We start from the raw sequence: 18,628 nt of genomic DNA, 5'->3' as shown, positions 1-18,628 counted from the left end.
ATACGCCTCTCTCTCCACTCAGAAGTACTGTTTCTTGTCTTTACCTTCAGATCTTCTTCCAAGCTCTGGCCCCCTTTAACAGATTTCAGTAGTAAGCCTCTCCCAGAAAGACTGTTGTGTTAGTCTGTTGCACTAAAAAAACCACAAGGTTTCATGGACCAGAATCCACTTTATTAGATGTATGGTGGGAGAGAGAAAAAGAGAGGAAGAGAAATGTTAGCCATAGGGAAGGGCTGTGGGGATGTTGGGTGCAGCAGCGGAGGAAGGGGGATACGGTGGGTGCAGTGCGCCCTGGGTGTCACCACTGAGGGGGGTGACAAAATGCCGGGTGGCACTCACTATGGGGCCTGAGCCACAGGTCTCTCCTGGGAAAGACACAGTGGCTTGGGTGCTCCATGCTGCCAAACGATCCTCCCGCTGCCTCTCCCCCAGCTGTAGGGTGGCTGAGTGGGAGGAGGCAGGCAGATCCCGGAGGCCCCTTGGTGTGCTCCACCCCTATGGGCGGCTCTGGTTGGGTGTGGCATGATTAAAAGCTAAAGGTAAAGGACCCCTGACAGTTAAGTCCATTCGCAAATGACTCTGGGGTTGTGGCACTCCTCTCGCTTTACAGGCCGAGGGAGCCAGTGTTTGTCCGCAGACAGTTTTTCCGGGTCATGTGGCCAGCATGACTAAGCCGCTTCTGGCGAAACCAGCGCAGCGCACGAAAATGCCATTTACCTTCCCACCAGAGTGGTACTTATTTATCTATTTGCACTTGGATGTGCTTTCGAACCGCTAGGTTGGCAGGAGCTGGGACCGAGCAACAGGAGCTCACCCCGTCGCAGGGATTCGAACTGCCGACCTTCCGATCGGCAAGTCCTGGGAAAAGAATTGACATCTGGGCTTGTTGCAGGATATGGTCCTCATGCCTCAGTTATGTGGTCTTTTGCTGCTAGGGGTAGCTATTAACGAATTAGAGTTTGGTTCAGACCAATGGTGGTTGCCCTGGGTGCAAAATTGTTAGGGGGAGCAAAATTTCAACACCTAGTGCTGTATCAATACAACTGCATGCTTTGATTGCTGGGCTCTGTTGAAAATGGCTTCTCCATGCAAATCAGGAAGTGGTCTCTCCAGACAATGGAACAACTCTTCATTTCTTATCTCTGCAGCTGCCCCTTATGGAGCTACAATTCTTGCATGAAGAGGATTTGATTGTTAAACCACTCTGGAAATTGTAGCTCTGTGAGGCATGATATTGTTTTAAACATGCAGTGCAGATGGGGTCTAAGATGGAGGAATGATTTGGGGGATGAATGGGTTACGCTCCCTGGCTGAAGATACAATTCTCCATGGCAATTAGACTTGAAAAAAAGGTACTATTGGGTATGTGGCCTCACCTCTGCTGGAATGAAGCATAATTGCTGGCGGCAGGGAGGAATAAGTGTGGTCAGGGAATGTGTGGGTTTGTGTATATGCATGGCTGTATGTGGTACCCACAACAGTTTCTTGGGTTATGAAATGTGCTTGCTGCCACCCAAAGTGTTTGTGTTCAGTGCCCTCGATATGCTGATGGCACCTAGCTCTGCCACGTTCTCCAGCTTGCCTTATTTACCAGTGGCAGCTCCCTGCATTCTGGGGACTTGGCAAATCTCTGTCCCTATTTTGTCCTTGTTAGAGAGCCATCCTCTCTCTCGTAACACACGCATATCTAAATTCAGGCATGCAGACTCTCTGAACGGCACACAGCCTGGTATTTCACCCCCCTGCGAGTACCAAATTTATATATCAAAAGGTTAACCTATTTTAGGACAGTCATGCTATTCTCTTTGACAAGAACAAACATGCTTTTTTAAAATTAGAAGGCAAGCGGCTGCCAAGATAGTGAGTATAGCAAGCAACTTCAATAGCACTAAATGGTGGGGTAGATGCCCTAGGCAGTGATTGTCAGTACCTGTTCTGATACCCCCCCCCCCCAAACACAAAACTCCCCACAATAGCCAAGCACCCAGAGTGCTTTTTGGCAAAGGAAACAGCAGCCAGCCATGTCTGCCAAACTCTGGAGTCGCAAAGCTAAAATAGAGGGGGGGCGGTATTTCTAATTTCCCCCACACTTGCACTTTCATAGCTGTTTCTCCCACGTGCCGGTTTCAGGTAATATGTAGCATGTGTGAACATAAAGTTAGGAGAGGCCTGCACACAGGCACATATCCTCCCATGCTGATCTTCTCTCCTGATCATCCTTGATGTTGGGAATCCTAGACAATCCGGGTTCTTGACTGTTTGGTTGAACACAGAGTCTCCCCAAAGATTCATCCTTCAAAGAACAGTGGCAGCGCATAGGGGTTTTGGTCATGCACCCATGCACCTCTGCTCAGTTTGAGACCTTTTGCATTATTTTGAATGTCTGAAGAAGACTTGAATGTGCCTGTGTGGGGTACTTATAGGTCATTCTTTCACTCATGCTCCACCACACACTCTTCTTAATTCTGTTAAAAAATATGCCACGGTATTACTAGATACGGCTTTTCCTGTTTTCTCCCTCCCTTTCAGAAAGCAAGTTACATGTATATATATTCTTTGGGTGGGGGAGAGAATATGAGTCTTTTGTAGAAGTTAAAAGCAAATGATGGGGGGAACCCAAATGCTTAACTCATCTTAGCATCTGATTAAAATATATACAAGTCTAAGGAATTTAGCTCAAATGGGTTTCAAATTGCTCTATTAGCAGGGGAAACTGGCTAAGCCCCCCTCTGGCTTATTTGAAACTGTGTATTAATCTAATCATAGCTCTGAAAGCATGCATAGACACATAGAAACCACTAGGCAATTTGCAAAACCAACAGATTCAAGGAGGCTGGCAGCCTCCCTTCCTCTTTTGTGATCTGCCATTTTCTTGAATAATAATAACAAAAAAAACCTGTGTTTTTCTTTTCAGCAAAAGTAGTTTTGACCTTTTCTTCAGCTTAAGGAATTTCAGAAGTACAAAGTAGCCTTGGAAGGAAACATTGCTTGATGTTAGCCTCAGAATCCATTTACTTCAGGTGCAATACACCTTGTGTTCCATCAATGTAGATTGGATGATAAATACTGTCAGGAGCTGCGAGGATAAGAATCAAGAAAACCAAAACACATCGTAGTGAGCCATGAAGGCTAGAGGTTGAGTAGTGTAATCACGCCACCTTCTTGGGCTTAAAGTTGGCTCACCTCTTGTTGTTGTTTAGTCGTTTAGTCGTGTCCAACTCTTCGTGACCCCATGGACCAGAGCACGCCAGGCAATCCTGTCTTCCACTGCCTCCCACAGTTTGGTCAAACTCATGCTGGTAGCTTCGAGAACACTATCCAACCATCTTGTCCTCTGTCACCCCCTTCTCCTTGTGCCCTCCATCTTTCCCAGCATCAGGGTCTTTTCCAGGGAGTCTTCTCTTCTCATGAGGTGGCCAAAGTATTGGAGCCTCAGCTTCACGATCTGTCCTTCCAGTGAGCACTCAGGGCTGATTTCCTTAAGAATGGAGAGGTTTGATCTTCTTGCAGTCCATGGGACTCTCAAGAGTCTCCTCCAGCACCATAATTCAAAAGCATCAATTCTTCTATACGGACCTTTGTTGGCAAGGCGATGACTCTACTTTTTAAGATGCTGTCTAGGTTTGTCATTGCTTTTCTCCCAAGAAGTAGGCGTCTTTTAATTTCGTGGCTGCTGTCACCATCTGCAGTGATCATGGAGCCCAAGAAAGTAAAATCTCTCACTGCCTCCATTTCTTCCCCTTCTATTTGCCAGGAGGTGATGGGGCCAGTGGCCATGATCTTCATTTTTTTGATGTTGAGCTTCAGACCATATTTTGCGCTCTCCTCTTTCACTCACCTCTACAGATCTACAAAAGCTTTCCAGTTCAGGTTGAGATTTTGCCTGGGCAAGGATAGTTGTTCCTGACTGAGACATTCAAAATTAAGAGCCTAAAAAAGCCTACTGGATCACTCCAGTGGCCCATCTAATCTGGCATCTGGTTCTCACAGCAGCCAACCAGATGCCTTTTCTGGAAACCCACAAGCAGGACCCAAGCACAAGAGCCCTCTTGCCTCCTGCAATTTCCAGCAGCTATTGTTCAGAAGCATTGCTGTCTCTAACTGAGGATGCAGAGCATGGTCACCAGGGCTAGTGGCCAAATTGTTCTTTGGCTTCACCTTCTGGCTTTGATGATGAGCAATTTCCCCCACATCAATGCATGCTTGTGGATTGTTTTCACTCATATGTGCATTTATACACATATTGTATAATATGGTTGGAAAACTGCATAGCAAAAGCCAGAAATACAGATTTAGAAGGTTGACATGTTGCTTCAGAAATTGTGGATTAAGTAGATTTGCATTTAAATGCAAACCGAATGAAACATCTCCTCATCCCTGCTTTTCCAGGTCCCAGATCACTACCTCCCTGCCAAGCTCTGCTGATTCTTGAGGAGCAGAAGGCTCAGAAAATAGCACTCCTTCTCTGCTCTGACAAGTCCCTCTCAGCGCATAGTCTGTGCTGCCAGACTGACCTTGTATCCCTGGCTTTCAGTGGCTAGTGGGTAAAAGGTAAAGGTAAAGAAACTTCTGACCATTAGGTCCAGTCATGACCAACTCTGGGGTTGTGGCGCTCATTTCGCTTTATTGGCTGAGGGAGCTGGCGTACAGTTTCCTGGTCATGTGGTCAGCATGACTAAGCTGCTTCTGGCGAACCAGAGCAGCGCATGGAAATGCCGTTTACCTTCCTACCGGAGCGGTACCTATTTATCTACTTGCACTTTGACGTGCTTTTGAACTGCTAGATTGGCAGGAGCAGGGACCAAACAACGGGAGCTCACCCCGTCGTGGGGATTCGAACTGCCGACCTTCGGATCGGCAAGTCCTAGGCTCTGTGGTTTAACCCACAGCACCACCCGCGTCCCAGCTAATGGGTAGGGTTGGGCAACATATTGATATATTGTCCAAAACTGGTTTAAAATCCTTACCAGGGCTGTCTTAAGCATATCCGACGCCGTGGTGCAAAGATCCGTCCGGCGCTCCACCCCCCGTTTCCCAGAGTTGCCGACCTTTTCCCAAGCCTCTGTGGGGATCGCTCTCCTCCCGTGGAGGCTTGGGAGGCAAGCTGCATGCCTGCCAGCCATATGGTTGATGGAGCGCAGCTGGCGGGCATGCAGGAGGGAAAGGGGAGGCCACCGGCAAAGCCGCGCAGCTCCCCCACTCGCTGGGGCACCCCTGGCAGGCTGGCGCAATGCACCAGTAAACCCAATGGGAAAAATGGCTCTGGTCCTTACCATGAAATTGGTTTCATAATTTTTGATCAGGCAATATATTGCAAATTGTGATGATGGTGGTGGTGGTGGTGTGTGTGTGTGTGTGTGTTTGCATGCTATCACAGTGTGGGAAAAACCATGAACCAGCCAATGCTTCTCTCGATTCCTGCAGTCCCTGTTAACTCTGCCAGCTCATTCCTCCCCTGGCTCCTTTAGGGGGCAGAGAATCACAATAGCAGGCAGCAGCAAAAATCACAATGCAGGAAGAACCGTGAAGCCAGCCCAATGCCTCTACGTAGCTCCATCCTTATTTCAGACATTGTGCTATATCAGTATATTGCGATGTTTAGCTGGTGATATATCACAATGTTGAAAGCCAGATATCAGCAGTGGTACATCAGAGGGGTGCTCTTTCTGTAGATAATGGGCACCAGAGATTTTATTTGGGGATCTTGGGCTCAGGAACTGCTGAGCTGCTGGCCTTGGCCTTTGGTAGTCCTGTGTTGACCTCTGGTGCTGCTGGGCGATGATGGATCTGGCCGCTCCTTCCTCCTTGGAGCCTGGGCTCCTGTTCTTGATTGTGATCCTGCTAGCTGCCGCTTGAAGGACAACTTATGGCTTTGCTCAGATGCAGCTCTGAGTTGCTTTCCCAGTGTGGTGTAGTGGTTAAGAGTGGTAGACTCATAATCTGGTGATCTGGGTTCGTGTCTCCGCTCCTCCACATGCAGCTGCTGGGTGACCTTGGGCTAGTCACACTTCTCTGAAGTCTCTCAGCGTCACTCACCTCACAGAGTGTTTGTTGTGGGGGTGGAAGGGAAAGGAGAATGCTAGCCGCTTTGAGACTCCTTTGGGTAGTGATAAAGCAGGATATCAAATCCAAACTCTTCTCCTTCTCTTCTATGGTTAGTGGCAAGGGTTGTGTGTGTGCATGTTACGAACAAAATGTGGTAATCAGGGGTAAAAATTAGCAGTTAAAAAAATGGGGGTGGAATTACTCATGTTGGTTGTATGTACAGTGGTACCTCGGGTTACATACGCTTCAGGTTACATACGCTTCAGGTTACACACTCCGCTAACCCAGAAATAGTGCTTCAGGTTAAGAACTTTGCTTCAGGATGAGTACAGAAATTGGGCTCCGGCAGCGCAGCAGCAGCAGGAAGCCCCATTAGTTAAAGTGGTGCTTCAGGTTAAGAAAAGTTTCAGGTTAAGAACGGACCTCCAGAATGAATTAAGTACTTAACCCGAGGTATCACTGTACTTGATTAAGCACTTAAATGACAGGCAATAACAAGGATAGCATGTTCAGAATTTATTATATAAGAATAGATTTCATTCAGCTTCCATACTTAAAAGAAGCAGCACAAAACACCTTCTTTTTGAATGAGCCTCCTCTTCTTCACCATTATTTTCATAGCATGCCCTTAAAGTACTCCCTTTTGTGTGCCTGGTAGTTATTAAACTAAGGCAGACTGGTAAATGAATCTTGGCTGTACAGGTATAGTAGATCTACTGACTCCTCTCCTAAGGAGGAAAGCGTATGTTGTGTGTGTTCTACTTTTTCTTTTTTCCTTTTTCCTTTTTTTGCAGGGGGTGTCTGATGGGGAAATTGTACAGTTGGAAAATGTGCTTTAAAAAAAACAACAACCTTGCATGATTGGGTGCAAATAAATAGATTCCATCCCCTACACACCTTGTTGTGTTGCCTTGCCTCTTCTGGCATTCGAGGCAAGAATATAGCTATATAAGTTTGATTACCCAGATTCAACAAGAATGCAGAATTTTGGAAGCAATAGACTCTCTCACTGCTGCTTCTCTCCCACTCCTTCCTGCCAATACAATACTTCTTTGTTTGGATATCTTCCTTTGAACTTTGCCATAGAGTTTTCTTAATGGATCTGAAGGTTGATTGTGAATTCTTCCTGCATGTGGGAGGTAACAATGAGAGCATGTTAAGGTATGAATACAAAACGAGGTTCTGCAAACCCCACGCTGCAAAGACAATTTTAAAAAAGGAATGTGCTATAAAAGAAGAGTTTCGACCAAGCAAAAAAATTTAACCTATCCCCTTGACAACATACCAAATAGTTTTCCATACAAAAGTAGAGAGAGAGAGAGAAAGCTGTTTATTCCTTCCATTCTTTTTCCATTAATCTCTCACCCCATATTTAGGGCCCAATTAATATATCATTTAAGTGGGACCTGTAGCAAAATATTGCACTCTTAGCTGGAGTACTCATTTTCTCCTCCCAGGTTTGCACCCCCTCATCTCACATTAACTTGGCATTTACTGCTCAGTCCTCATTAGACTCTCTCTCCCTTCCCTAAAATCTTTTTAATACTGCAAACCCTACGGCATGGGTAGGCAAACTAAGGCCCAGGAGCCGTATCCTACCCAATCGCCTTCTAAATCCGGCCTGCGAATGGTCCGGGAATCAGTGTGTTTCTACATGAGTAGAATGTGTCCTTTTATTTTAAATGCATCTCTGAGTTATTTGTGGGGCCTGCCTGGTGTTTTTACATGAGTAGAATGTGTCCTTTTATTTAAAATGCATCTCAGGGTTATTTGTGGGGCATAGGAATTCGTTCATTATTTTTTTTCAAAATATAGTCCGGCCCCCCACAAGGTCTGAGGAACAGTGGACCAGCCCCCCGCTGAAAAAGTTTGCTGACCCCTGCCCTAGGGTTACCCTGAACCTTCTGATTCATAAGAACATGATAACAGTCTTAGTATATCAGGTCAAAGCTCTATCTATTCCAACACAAGTAGAGCCAAGAGTCCCTACCTCTTGTGTGTGGTGTTGAGCATGCACTGGGGTGTTAGTGGTGGGGCTTGCCAATTTCCACCCACCCACCCATGTTGAGGCTTCATGCATTTGCCCTGAATGCATGAATAGGCCTGAAGAGAGCCTACAATATATGTGCAGATACCTGCAGGCAGCTATGGAGTGAGAGTCAAAATGGCACAGGGAAAACCCCACCCTGAATGGGAAAGTCTTTTCTTCCTACTCAGGGGGAGATAGTATTAATTTCATGATGCAGTTCTCCAACCAGCCGATGTGCACACAAAAAAATCATGTATTTGGGTGTGCAAAAAAGTGCGCACCTTAATGAGGATAGAATGAAAAATGCGTAAGGAAATTTATTTGCAAAAATATGCATGTTAGTCCAAACTGTGTACAAAAATGGGTATGTTTAGGGGGGAAATCCCTGCTAGAATGCTGCTGAATTTTCATGAGGAGTGTTTTGGGGCAGGGAGGGAATTGTAAGTTGCTGCAAAACTGGAGCACTGAATTTAAGATTGAGAAAATGAGGAGCCGAGAGAAAGTGAAACGGCCATATTCATCTGTCCTTACATGTAACGTAACTCTGGCACTGCTTCTGTTGCTGCCAACTCTGTCAAAGGATTTCATCATCAAGTCTTTGGGGAGAAGAGCATCTTTGTTCAGAGGAAAGATTTCTTACCTGGTGCTTCATAAATTACACATAAACTGACTTCCTATGGATATCTTCCTTTTGAAAGGTGGCAGGCGTAAAGGAACGAGCAAAGCACAAAAGAAAATAAGCATCTAAATCAAAGCATGTCATTCAGCTTAGGGAAGCTGGGAAAGGGACGTCTCATAAATATAACTCTGAAGTTTCTCTCTCTCTTAACGACTTCTCAGATGCTCCTCGTAATTATGCACAGCTCAGTTAATTTTCTGGTTGATCTCGGTGTTTGTGTGGAAGAAAATTAATCAAGCATCCTTCAACTCAGCCGCTTTAATCGAGGCAATAACTAACACTCTGGGTATGAATGGATATTTGAAAGAGGGTTGTTTTCATCTAAGAATCAAAAGCAACCCGACAAATAGCTCTTTATTATGAAGAGTAAGTGGTGGTGGACAAAAGCTGTATTGCATTTCTGGATGATTTGAAGTTATTTTGGGCTTGCCTCTCACCGCTAACACCTTGTGGCAATTGGTGGTGTGCATTGTTATTTTTATTTACTAGAAATCTTTCCAATTTACAAATGCCTTGCTTCATAAACAGGAGACCTTTGCTATGCAACATATGCACTCTTTGACAGAGCTGTGGCCAGAGGTGCCAAGCTGTGCCCAAAACTGACCAGGCCCATTGTGCATCGTGCGCATGTGATGTCATGCACATGACATCACATCATTGGGAGGAGGCCGAGTGTGGAGCCCAGTGCAGCGAGTCTTCAATGGCAGGTGGTTCCTCCTTTTGTGTGCTCAGGAGGAGCTGGCCACTGAAGCCACGCTGTGCTTGCCTCTGCTCTCACCTTGGAGACCACCAAGATTAAAGAGGAAGTGGGAAAGAGTGTCATTCTTCTAAGTTCCTCCTTCAGCTCTCTGTACTTTTCCAGAGAGAGAAAGGAAGCTATCCTCTACATCTCATGAGCAAGGGGGAGGTGAGTGGGGGGCTCAGCTGATTCGTGGGGAAGACCTCAAAGGGGCCATTGTGCCCCTTTTGTACGAACACCCCCATGCTGATTGGAATGGGTTCTCCAGACCTGTGTGTGAAGAATTAATCCACATTACACTGGGATCTCCAAGCAATGTTCTGGTGCTCTGATCTCATTAAGCCAACTATATAGGAAGCATCCCTGACCACTTGAATATGGGAATTTTCTACCACACCAATTTGCTTGCAAACAAGGATGGTAGTATACCTCTCTGTTAAAATGGCAAGCACTTAAAAGAATTCTTAACATGAGCTCTGAAGCTATTCCAGGCAAAACACTCTCATCCTTCTGTCTCCTATATTCTAATATGGTACCAGAAATCTCTGTGGGATGCAAAGTGGAGGCATTAAGAAAATTTATTAACTTGCTAAAACTGAGCTGCCTTTGCTGCTGCTAGTAGCTAGGCCTGCTCCATGAAAGTTTGGCATAGTTCAGGTGACTTTCCATCAATATAACAGTATTCAAAGGAGGGCCAATGTTGTTTATCTCTATAACCAGGAAGGCCATTTGCCTGCTTAGGTCTTTAATCCCACAAGTCATAGAGGCGCATAGAACTGTTGGGGAGAAGCCCCAGAGGTGCTTTACTTCAGAAAGCACAGCAACGCTTGCCATAATTCAAAGGCCAAATGTTGAAATATGTTTATGGGCACTTAGTTTACTGCATAAGTGGAAAAAGTGGAGTCGCCTGAGAGATGTATTGCTGCAGTGGTGTTACATACGATAAAACCTACCAGGTATCCCCCCCCCCCCCAACATTCTCCTTAGTCCCCATTTTTGTCGTTAGAGGTTAATAGTTACACCCTAGTGGATATCATAGAGTTGGAAGGGACACCAAGGGTCATCTAATCCAACCCCCTGCGATGCAGAAATCTCAGCTACAGCATCCATGACAGATGGCCATCCAACCTCTGCTTAAAAACAGCCACGGAAGGAGAGCCCACAACCTCCTGAGGGAGTCTGTTCCACTGTCAAACAGCTCTTAGTGTCATGTAGGATTCTAAATCTGTACAGTTTGCTGCATGCAGTATCTATGCATCCCATCTGCTGCTACTTAACATGGTCAGTTCCTGTTCCCTGGTATCTATCTGTGAGTTGCTAGACTTGTCCTCCTTCAGTGTTCAGTCAAATTTAAATCTGAGTGAAAATTGAACTCATTGAACTGGTTTTAGATGTCATGCTAAGCCATAGTTTAGTGGTAGGAGGATGAGCAGCTTTGAAGCTCATGTACTCTCCTTTCATCCACTGCAGCCCTGAGGAGGAGATGGAAGGTTTCTGCTTCTCTTTTATGCTTGATGTACTTTAGCATGTTGTAGGAACATAAATGATGGTTCATTATCCCTACGGTTAGTGGAAACAAGCCAGCTTTGTCAACAGCGGTGTCTCTCCCAAAGTCTTCTACATCCAGTTCATCTCCCAGACATCTTTCACCAGCAAGCCCTGCTTGACTGTTGGACCTGATCCTGCAACCATGCAGGAGGGAAGCCCAGGAGGTCCTTTCCAGGATGCTTGAGGAATTGGATTTCAGCTATGATTTCAGACAGGAACTGACTTGATTAGTATCTCTCAGACTAATGTGCAGATTGGAACCCAGTTTCTCCTCTGGCTTTTGCCCTCCTCAAATTTTCTGATGCAGTTTCTCTGCTCAAATATGTAATTTGCAAGAAAATAGGTTTGGAAAATATGTATTTAAATGCAAATTTCTACGTAGATTAAAAAAGCAATAACAGATTGGCTCAAAATTGGGACAGACGTATGAAAAAAAAAACACAGGCAAAAGTGACATGGAAACAAATTGGCCGATCCATTCATCCCTGGTTCAATGCGATAACAGTTCTTGTGGATGTTCTGTTTCTGATGGTTATAGAAAGTATTTTAAGGGTTGATCTACACACAGGAAAAAAACACACGCTATAAATAAGTCAGAAATTAAATTGTTATAACAAAAGAAAAAGGTTATGACCTAGGTTATCACCTAGTTGTTGTTGTTTTTTGCTCCCCAGCACTATCTGGTGTTCCATGTTTATAGCGCATTCAGAATGCTGTTTTTTTTACTAATGTAGCCAAGTCCTAAGTCTTTGGCTAACTTTGCTTTGCTCCCTCTCTGCCTTACAGGTGTAAAGAGCTGAAATACCCAAAGGACCTCCCGCAGATTTCTATTATTTTCATCTTCGTGAACGAGGCCTTGTCGGTCATCCTGCGTTCAGTGCACAGTGCGGTGAATCACACACCTGCTCACCTGCTGAAGGAGATAATTCTCGTAGATGACAACAGTGACGAAGGTGAGTGAGCTCATCCCTTTGGAGGACAACGCATGCAGGCCATTCTCAAAGTAGTCACCCTTTGCCTTAATGGACCAGCCTCTAGTGGATGCTCACTTGGACTCCAGAGCTACCTGCAAGTTGCGCAACTGTCGGCTGCCTTTTATAGCATCTTGGCACTCCCTTGTGTTCAAACCACACTTCTTTATTTTGCCCTCTTATCTCCTTGCCTCATGAATCATACAGGATTGGCCATGCAGAAACCCACTAGGAAGCACCCGGTGTTGAAGGAGGTGACATCCTTCCTAGGAGTAGAAGAGTGCATTAGGGACAGGGGATGAGAAGGGTAAATTTGATATGTTCCTTCCTTACGCCTCTTCCCCACGCCTGGTGCTACAGATGCTATTAATAAAAAGTAGACCAGGGGTCAGCAAACTTTTTCAGTGGGGGGGTCGGTCCGCTGTCCCTCAGATTTTGTGGGGGGCCGGACTATATTTTGAAATAAAATAATGAACGAATTTCTATGCCCCATAAATAACCCAGAGATGCATTTTAAATACAGTGGTACCTTGGGTTACATACGCTTCAGGTTACATATGCTTCAGGTTACAGACTCTGCTAACCCAGAAATAGTACCTCGGGATAAGAACTTTGCTTCAGGATGAGAACAGAAATTGTGCTCTGGCGGCGTGGCGGCAGCAGGAGGCCCCATTAGCTAAAGTGGTGCTTCAGGTTAAGAACAGCTTCAGGTTAAGAATGGACCTCCAGAACTAATTAAGTACTTAACCTGAGGTACCACTGTAAAAGGACACATTCTACTCATGTAAAAACATGCTGATTCCTGGACTGTCTGCGGGCCAGATTTAGAAGGCGATTGGGCCGCATCCAGCCCCCGGGCCTTAGTTTGCCTACCCATGATCTGTGGATCATTCGGTTGCATAGGGAATTCTAGATAGGGCATCTTTCCAAATACAATGAAATGCTTGTGTTAGGGTGCTGTTTAAGGGTGCTGTTAGGAGACCCTTATCCCCTCAGAGAGCTAGTTTCTAGACTGCTTTAACAATCCATCCATCTACATGGGGAATCTGGGAATTGGAACTCTGTGAGGGGAATAGGTTGCCCCCTAACAACTTTCATCCCCTTAACTAATTACAGTTCCCATAATTCTTTGGGAGGGGCAGCCATGGTGGTTTAAAGTGGTATAGGTAAAGGTAAAGGGACCCCTGACCATTAGGTCCAGTCGTGGCCGACTCTGGGGTTGCGGCGCTCATCTTGCTTTATTGGCCGAGGGAGCCGGCGTACAGCTTCCGGGTCATGTGGCCAGCATGACTAAACCGCTTCTGGCGAACCAGAGCAGTGCATGGAAATGCTGTTTACCTTCCCGCTGGAGCGGTACCTATTTATCTACTTGCACTTTGACGTGCTTTTGAACTGCTAGATTCGCAGGAGCAGGGACCGAGCAACGGGAGCTCACCCTGTCGCGGGGATTCGAACCGCTGTCCTTCTGATTGGCAAGTCCTAGGCTCTGTGGTTTAATCCACAGAGCCACCCGCATCCCATTAAAGTGGTATAATGATGCTTAGATGAATAGCACAGATGGGGCCAGGCTGTCAGGGACACTCCAGTCTTTCAGTTCTTCCGCATTCCTACCTGGAGGTGCCAGGAATTCAACCTGGGATCCCACTGCACTGCGAATTCCCACTTATCTTGCTTGTATTCTACCTTCAGCTGCCTCCTGCTCCTTCATGAACAACTTAAACCTTGTGTGTTTTTTTGCAGCCTGGGTGGTGCTAAGCCTGCTCCATAAGCCTGCCCTTTGAAATATTAATGGCATTGCCTTATGTCAAAACAATGCTATGAAGAAACCCAACACCAGCCTTATGGGACTTAGAGACAATTTATAATCTCTGCCTCTTTGAATTTCCTCAGAAGGGAAGTGACTTCCGTTTAGAGGGGCAGAGTGGGAATCTGCCACGCAGCTGCTTTGACGTTCCCCTTTTGTTCCTGCATCTCCGCTTTGGCATAAAAGGCAGAGCAATAAATGGGGGGCAATGGCTATGCGGCGTGAGGGGAACTGCGTCCTGCAAATACAGCTTTATTTGAACACACAAGAAGTCTGCACATTCAAAGTGTGAGCCCTGAACCCATTTCATTTGACGCCATCTCAGCCTGAGTCCATGAGGTTTTGCTCTGCTGTTTACCACTCCTTTTATTTCTTATTCCTACATTCTCTTGAAGTAGCAGCCTGCTTTGCCACTTATCTCCAAAGCATGTTGACCTTGCAAATGTCTTTACCGGCAGTAGACTCTGAGAAAGAGAAACTGGAATAATTCTTGAAGTTCTGCAGTGAGATTGTTCCCCCCCCCCCCCACCAGTATTTGGAGAAAAGAGTGGAACAAAAACCTTTTGGGCTGTGCAGGAACTAAAGAGCCAATTTCCCACCCATATGAGCCATTTTAACAGTCATGGCTTCTCTTGAAGAGTCCTAAAAATAGTTTGTTATGGGTGCTGTTCCCAGAGTGGTTTAAACATCAATCTGTCTTTCCAGGGAAACAGGGGTCTCCTGACAACCCTCAGAAGCTTTAACAAGCTATGGCCCCCAAAATACTTTAGGGGAAGACATGGCATTTAAAATGGTCACATAGTGCTTTAAATACATAACATGGAACCTTGATATCCATTGCACCTTGGATAATAGATAAGCACCACACAGAAACCAGCCATTTCATTGCAACTTGAATGCGATGCCTAATATCAAAAGGCATTGACTATAGATGAGAATCTCTAGGCGGATTTGATTGAGAGATGATACCTCTCATTGTCAGAAGTGCTGTGGGGGTGTAGTGGAGGGGGGAGATGAGGAACAGTTGCAGTATAGCCGTACTTTAAATGGATGGTGCAGGTGTGGCTCAAGTCACCGTCATGTGAAAGACAAAAATCCCATGACTGCAATCATGGAGCAGGAATTCTATCAGATTCATGGACCAACAAATTTCATTCCCGTACTCCTGGAGTGGAGAACTGGATTGTTACTTTCCCCACCCTTTTGGGGGCCAAATTTGACAGGTCAGATGTGCCCACCATTCAATCGCCTGATGTCACAGTTACCTGATCGTGGACGCAGGTGCTGACAGAAACCCTCCCAGAACAGGAGAGGTTGCATCAAGCCATCTCCACAGTAAGAAATGAGACTTGGGAAGACTCAGAATTGTAGAGTTGGAAGGGACCCTACGGCCCATCTAGTAGAACCCCCTGCAATGCAGGAAATCTACCCACAACAATCCGTAGGTGGGCTCGAACCACCAACCTTCTGGTTAACAGCCAGACCCACTGAGCTCTGGATTAGCAAAAGAGGGCATGCTTTGCATGCAAAAAATACCAGGTTCACTTCTCAGCATCTCCAACTAGGGCCAGGAGAGATCCTTAATTGAAATCCTGGAGCATCACTGCTGGTTAATGCTAAGCTAGATAGACCAGTGGTCCCACTCTCTTTGTAGGGCAGCTTTCGATGCTCATAATAGGATGTTGAATGGTGCCAGGGGTGAAAGAAACCCAAATCTGCACCTCAAGTAATCTCATGGTTAGAGGTTTTGTATTGCTTCAAGAAGAACTTGCTGGATCAGGCCAGGGGGCCATGAAGTCCACATCCCGTTCTTATTTTGGCCAACTAGAAGCCCCAGCAGGAAGCTTGCACGCAGGACATGAGCACAACAACGCTCTCTGCCAGTGTGGTTCTAGAAACTGGAATTCAGAAGCAAACTGTAGTAGAGGTTAGGTTGTGGGTGAACATATCAGACCACACAGCGATTCTTCAAACAGCTCTTGTTTATTCACAGGCCAGGACAGAACTGAACTGAAGGGTTCAGTCAGCCTGCTTATATAGAGCTCCAGTACAATGTAACTGTAACAATTTTCTAAAACTATCCAATCACTGAACGTCACTTTTGATCCCTTATTTGCATAACTATCTATAGTATCCCCCTGCTGGCCCAGGGTGAGAACTTCAGTACATAACAGTCATGGCAAGTAGCATCCGTGAATTTGACTAATCTTCATGAAGCCATCTAAATTGGTGGTCATCACTTGCTTCTTGTGGGAGCGGATTCCATAGTTTAATTGTTCAATTTATGAAGAAGTACTGTCTGCAATCTCCTAACATTCAGCTTCTCTGAATGCCTCTTGAGTTGCAGTGGGTGAGGGGTGTCTTGCCCAAGGCAAGATGGGTTGTTCTTTTATTAAAAAATAGAGATTCAGAAGAAATACAAAATACACAAGTGAGTAAGAAGATTAAAGATCTTCTTCTCAAACAGCAAGCAATGTATACATACCAAGCAAGCACTTCAATCTGCCGCTTGGAAGCCCCCCAAAAGCGGCGAAGCAGCTCCCCCAAGTAGCCTCAGTTTGCACAGCCGATCAGTCCGTGCACAAGCTTCAAAGAAACTCTGCCCAAACCGTCCTAATTTATAGATAGCCTGTGTGGCTTGCCAGGCTGGCTACGTGCAGATCATCCATTAGCAACCTCCTCCCAATGCCTCACTTTCTCAAAAAAAATGTCCAACATCAAAGAAGGTACCCAGGGCTGGATTTGGTTTGCTGAGGCCCTAAGCTACTGAAGGTCATGGGGCCCTTTATATGTCCAGCTGTCCTTTGTCAACAACAAATTGCTGCTGTTTTTTTGTGTTGAATATATGCTATATGGTAATTTATGGACCTAAAAGATATCTAAAGCCATTTGCACATGCAGAATGTAGGCACCCTATATGTAGAAATGAGCAAACTAGTGATATTTTAGGGAACAGGCTAGCAGGCGGGGCCCATTACTTACAGCATAGGAACCTACACAAAACAAAACACTGTTGCTGTATGTAGGTTTTATTTTATTTGTTTTTTATCTTAAATTTTGGAAATGTACATCCAGTTTTTTCCCTTTAATTTTTTTTGGGGCCCCCAAGAGAGTGGGGCCCTAAGCTATAGCTTGTTTAGCTTATACGTAAATCCGGCACTGAAGGTTCCCAGCATTACCCCCCCACACACACACTGATTAAGGCAGCTGTGGGGGGTGGTTTCACCTCCTCAGGGCATTGAAGACTGTTCTCAAACCATCAAAAAACTTAATAAGAGCGAGGGAGGGAGAAGGAACAGAGGCAGGAAGGGTAACCTTGTCAGATCACTAACTCCTCGATATATTTTTGTCTTCCGGACACATTTCCCATACAGAGGGAGACAAACTTTTCTCTATTAACTTTCTCTATGCTACTTTTACAGCCTTGATAGCAACTGGCTTCCTACATGAATGAGTATCTAAATCTCCTCCCTCATTTCACCTCTGAAGATCTAAGGATTCTCTCTCTCTCTCTCTCTCTCTCTCTCTCTCTCTCTCTCTCTGTGTGTGTGTGTGTGTGTGTGTCTCTCTGCCTCTCTTACAGTTTTAGTTAAAAAATGAAAACGGGGAATTGGATTTCCCCAATGTTGAACATCAAATACAAACTATTTTCTATGCTGCTCTTCCTAATGGAAATGGTGAATGTTTAGGGCTGGAGCAGAAGAATGCTTAATATATATTTCCCAGCCTTAACTGCAGCGAAGTACTTTGTGTGAGGAACGAAAATAACTTTTAAGTGCATCAAATGAAAAAAAAAACCCTTTTGATTTAGTGCTTCTCTCAAATTAGCCCCATCTTTTCTAATTATTGAATGAAAATCATGCCTCAGTCCATTTGCCATCTTCAACTGCAATGAAGTAGTTTGCTGTGATGCAGCAGTGATTTATAATTGAATTAAACCAGTTGCAGTAGGTTGGGTTGCTGTTCCCTTGGTTTTTGTAGTGACACTTCCATGCTTTTAACAGCTTCACAGCAGACAGAAATTCAGTGGGTGGGGGTTTCCCCAATGTATATTATTTGACATGGAGTGCTGAACCTGTTGAACAGTGGCCTGCCATGGCTTGTTTTGGGAATGTCAAAGAGAGAGCGGGCAGATGAAAAGTGAGAGCAGTTTAGATGAAAAGCTGGTGGGTGACTGGGGAAGAAGTCCTTTACCTTGGACTGAGGAGGACAGACACAAGAAGGGGACAGTCAAAAGGGGGAAAGAGATTCCCAAGGTGAGGGAAGAAGTATGCTTGTAAATGGGAGATGTGAGAGTCTGCCTCTCAAAATTCCGGTGATGTCTGGGAGGTGGGTGCTAAATTGTCACCCAGGGGAAAAATTAATTAAATAGTAAATGTCCGGGATTTCATCTGTTCCCCGGTGGAAGTGCTGTGCAGCTTGTTGCCTCCTAGACGATGATTTCAGAAGCCCACTGTCCACGACTGCCTCCCCCCCAAAGAAAGCTCAACAACTCTGGACGATTGCTCAGGAAAATCTCAATAACTTTTGGGACTATCGCCCCAAAGAAGTTGAGCAACTGTGTCCAGATTTTTACTTCTTGAAATATGGCAACCCTAACATATGATATAGGGACATGGGTGGCGCTGTGGGTTAAACCACAGAGCCTAGGACTTGCCAATCAGAAAGTCAGCAGTTCGATACGCCGCGACGGGGTGAGCTCCCATTGCTCGGTCTCTGCTCCTGCCAACCTAGCAGTTTGAAAGCACATCAAAGTGCAAGTAGATAAATAGGTACCACTCCAGCGGGAAGGTAAAGAGCATTTCTGTGTGCT

At 45.5% G+C, this 18,628-nt stretch overlaps 1 protein-coding gene across 1 annotated transcript in view; it reads left to right on the top strand.

The window, feature by feature from the left end:
* The window catches only part of GALNT17 (polypeptide N-acetylgalactosaminyltransferase 17), a 109,387-nt gene that overhangs the window by 42,074 nt on the left and 48,685 nt on the right, over positions 1–18,628 (top strand). Inside the window, exon 3 of the mRNA XM_079955627.1 lies at positions 11,827–11,993. Coding sequence (XP_079811753.1) covers positions 11,827–11,993 — 167 coding nt within the window. The remainder of the gene's footprint in view (positions 1–11,826; positions 11,994–18,628) is intronic.

This window comes from Podarcis cretensis (assembly GCF_951804945.1).
Source record: "Podarcis cretensis genome assembly, chromosome: 15".
Taxonomy (NCBI): domain Eukaryota; kingdom Metazoa; phylum Chordata; class Lepidosauria; order Squamata; family Lacertidae; genus Podarcis; species Podarcis cretensis.
Note: the sequence above shows the minus strand (reverse complement) of the source record. Positions and strands in the feature narration are given on the sequence as shown.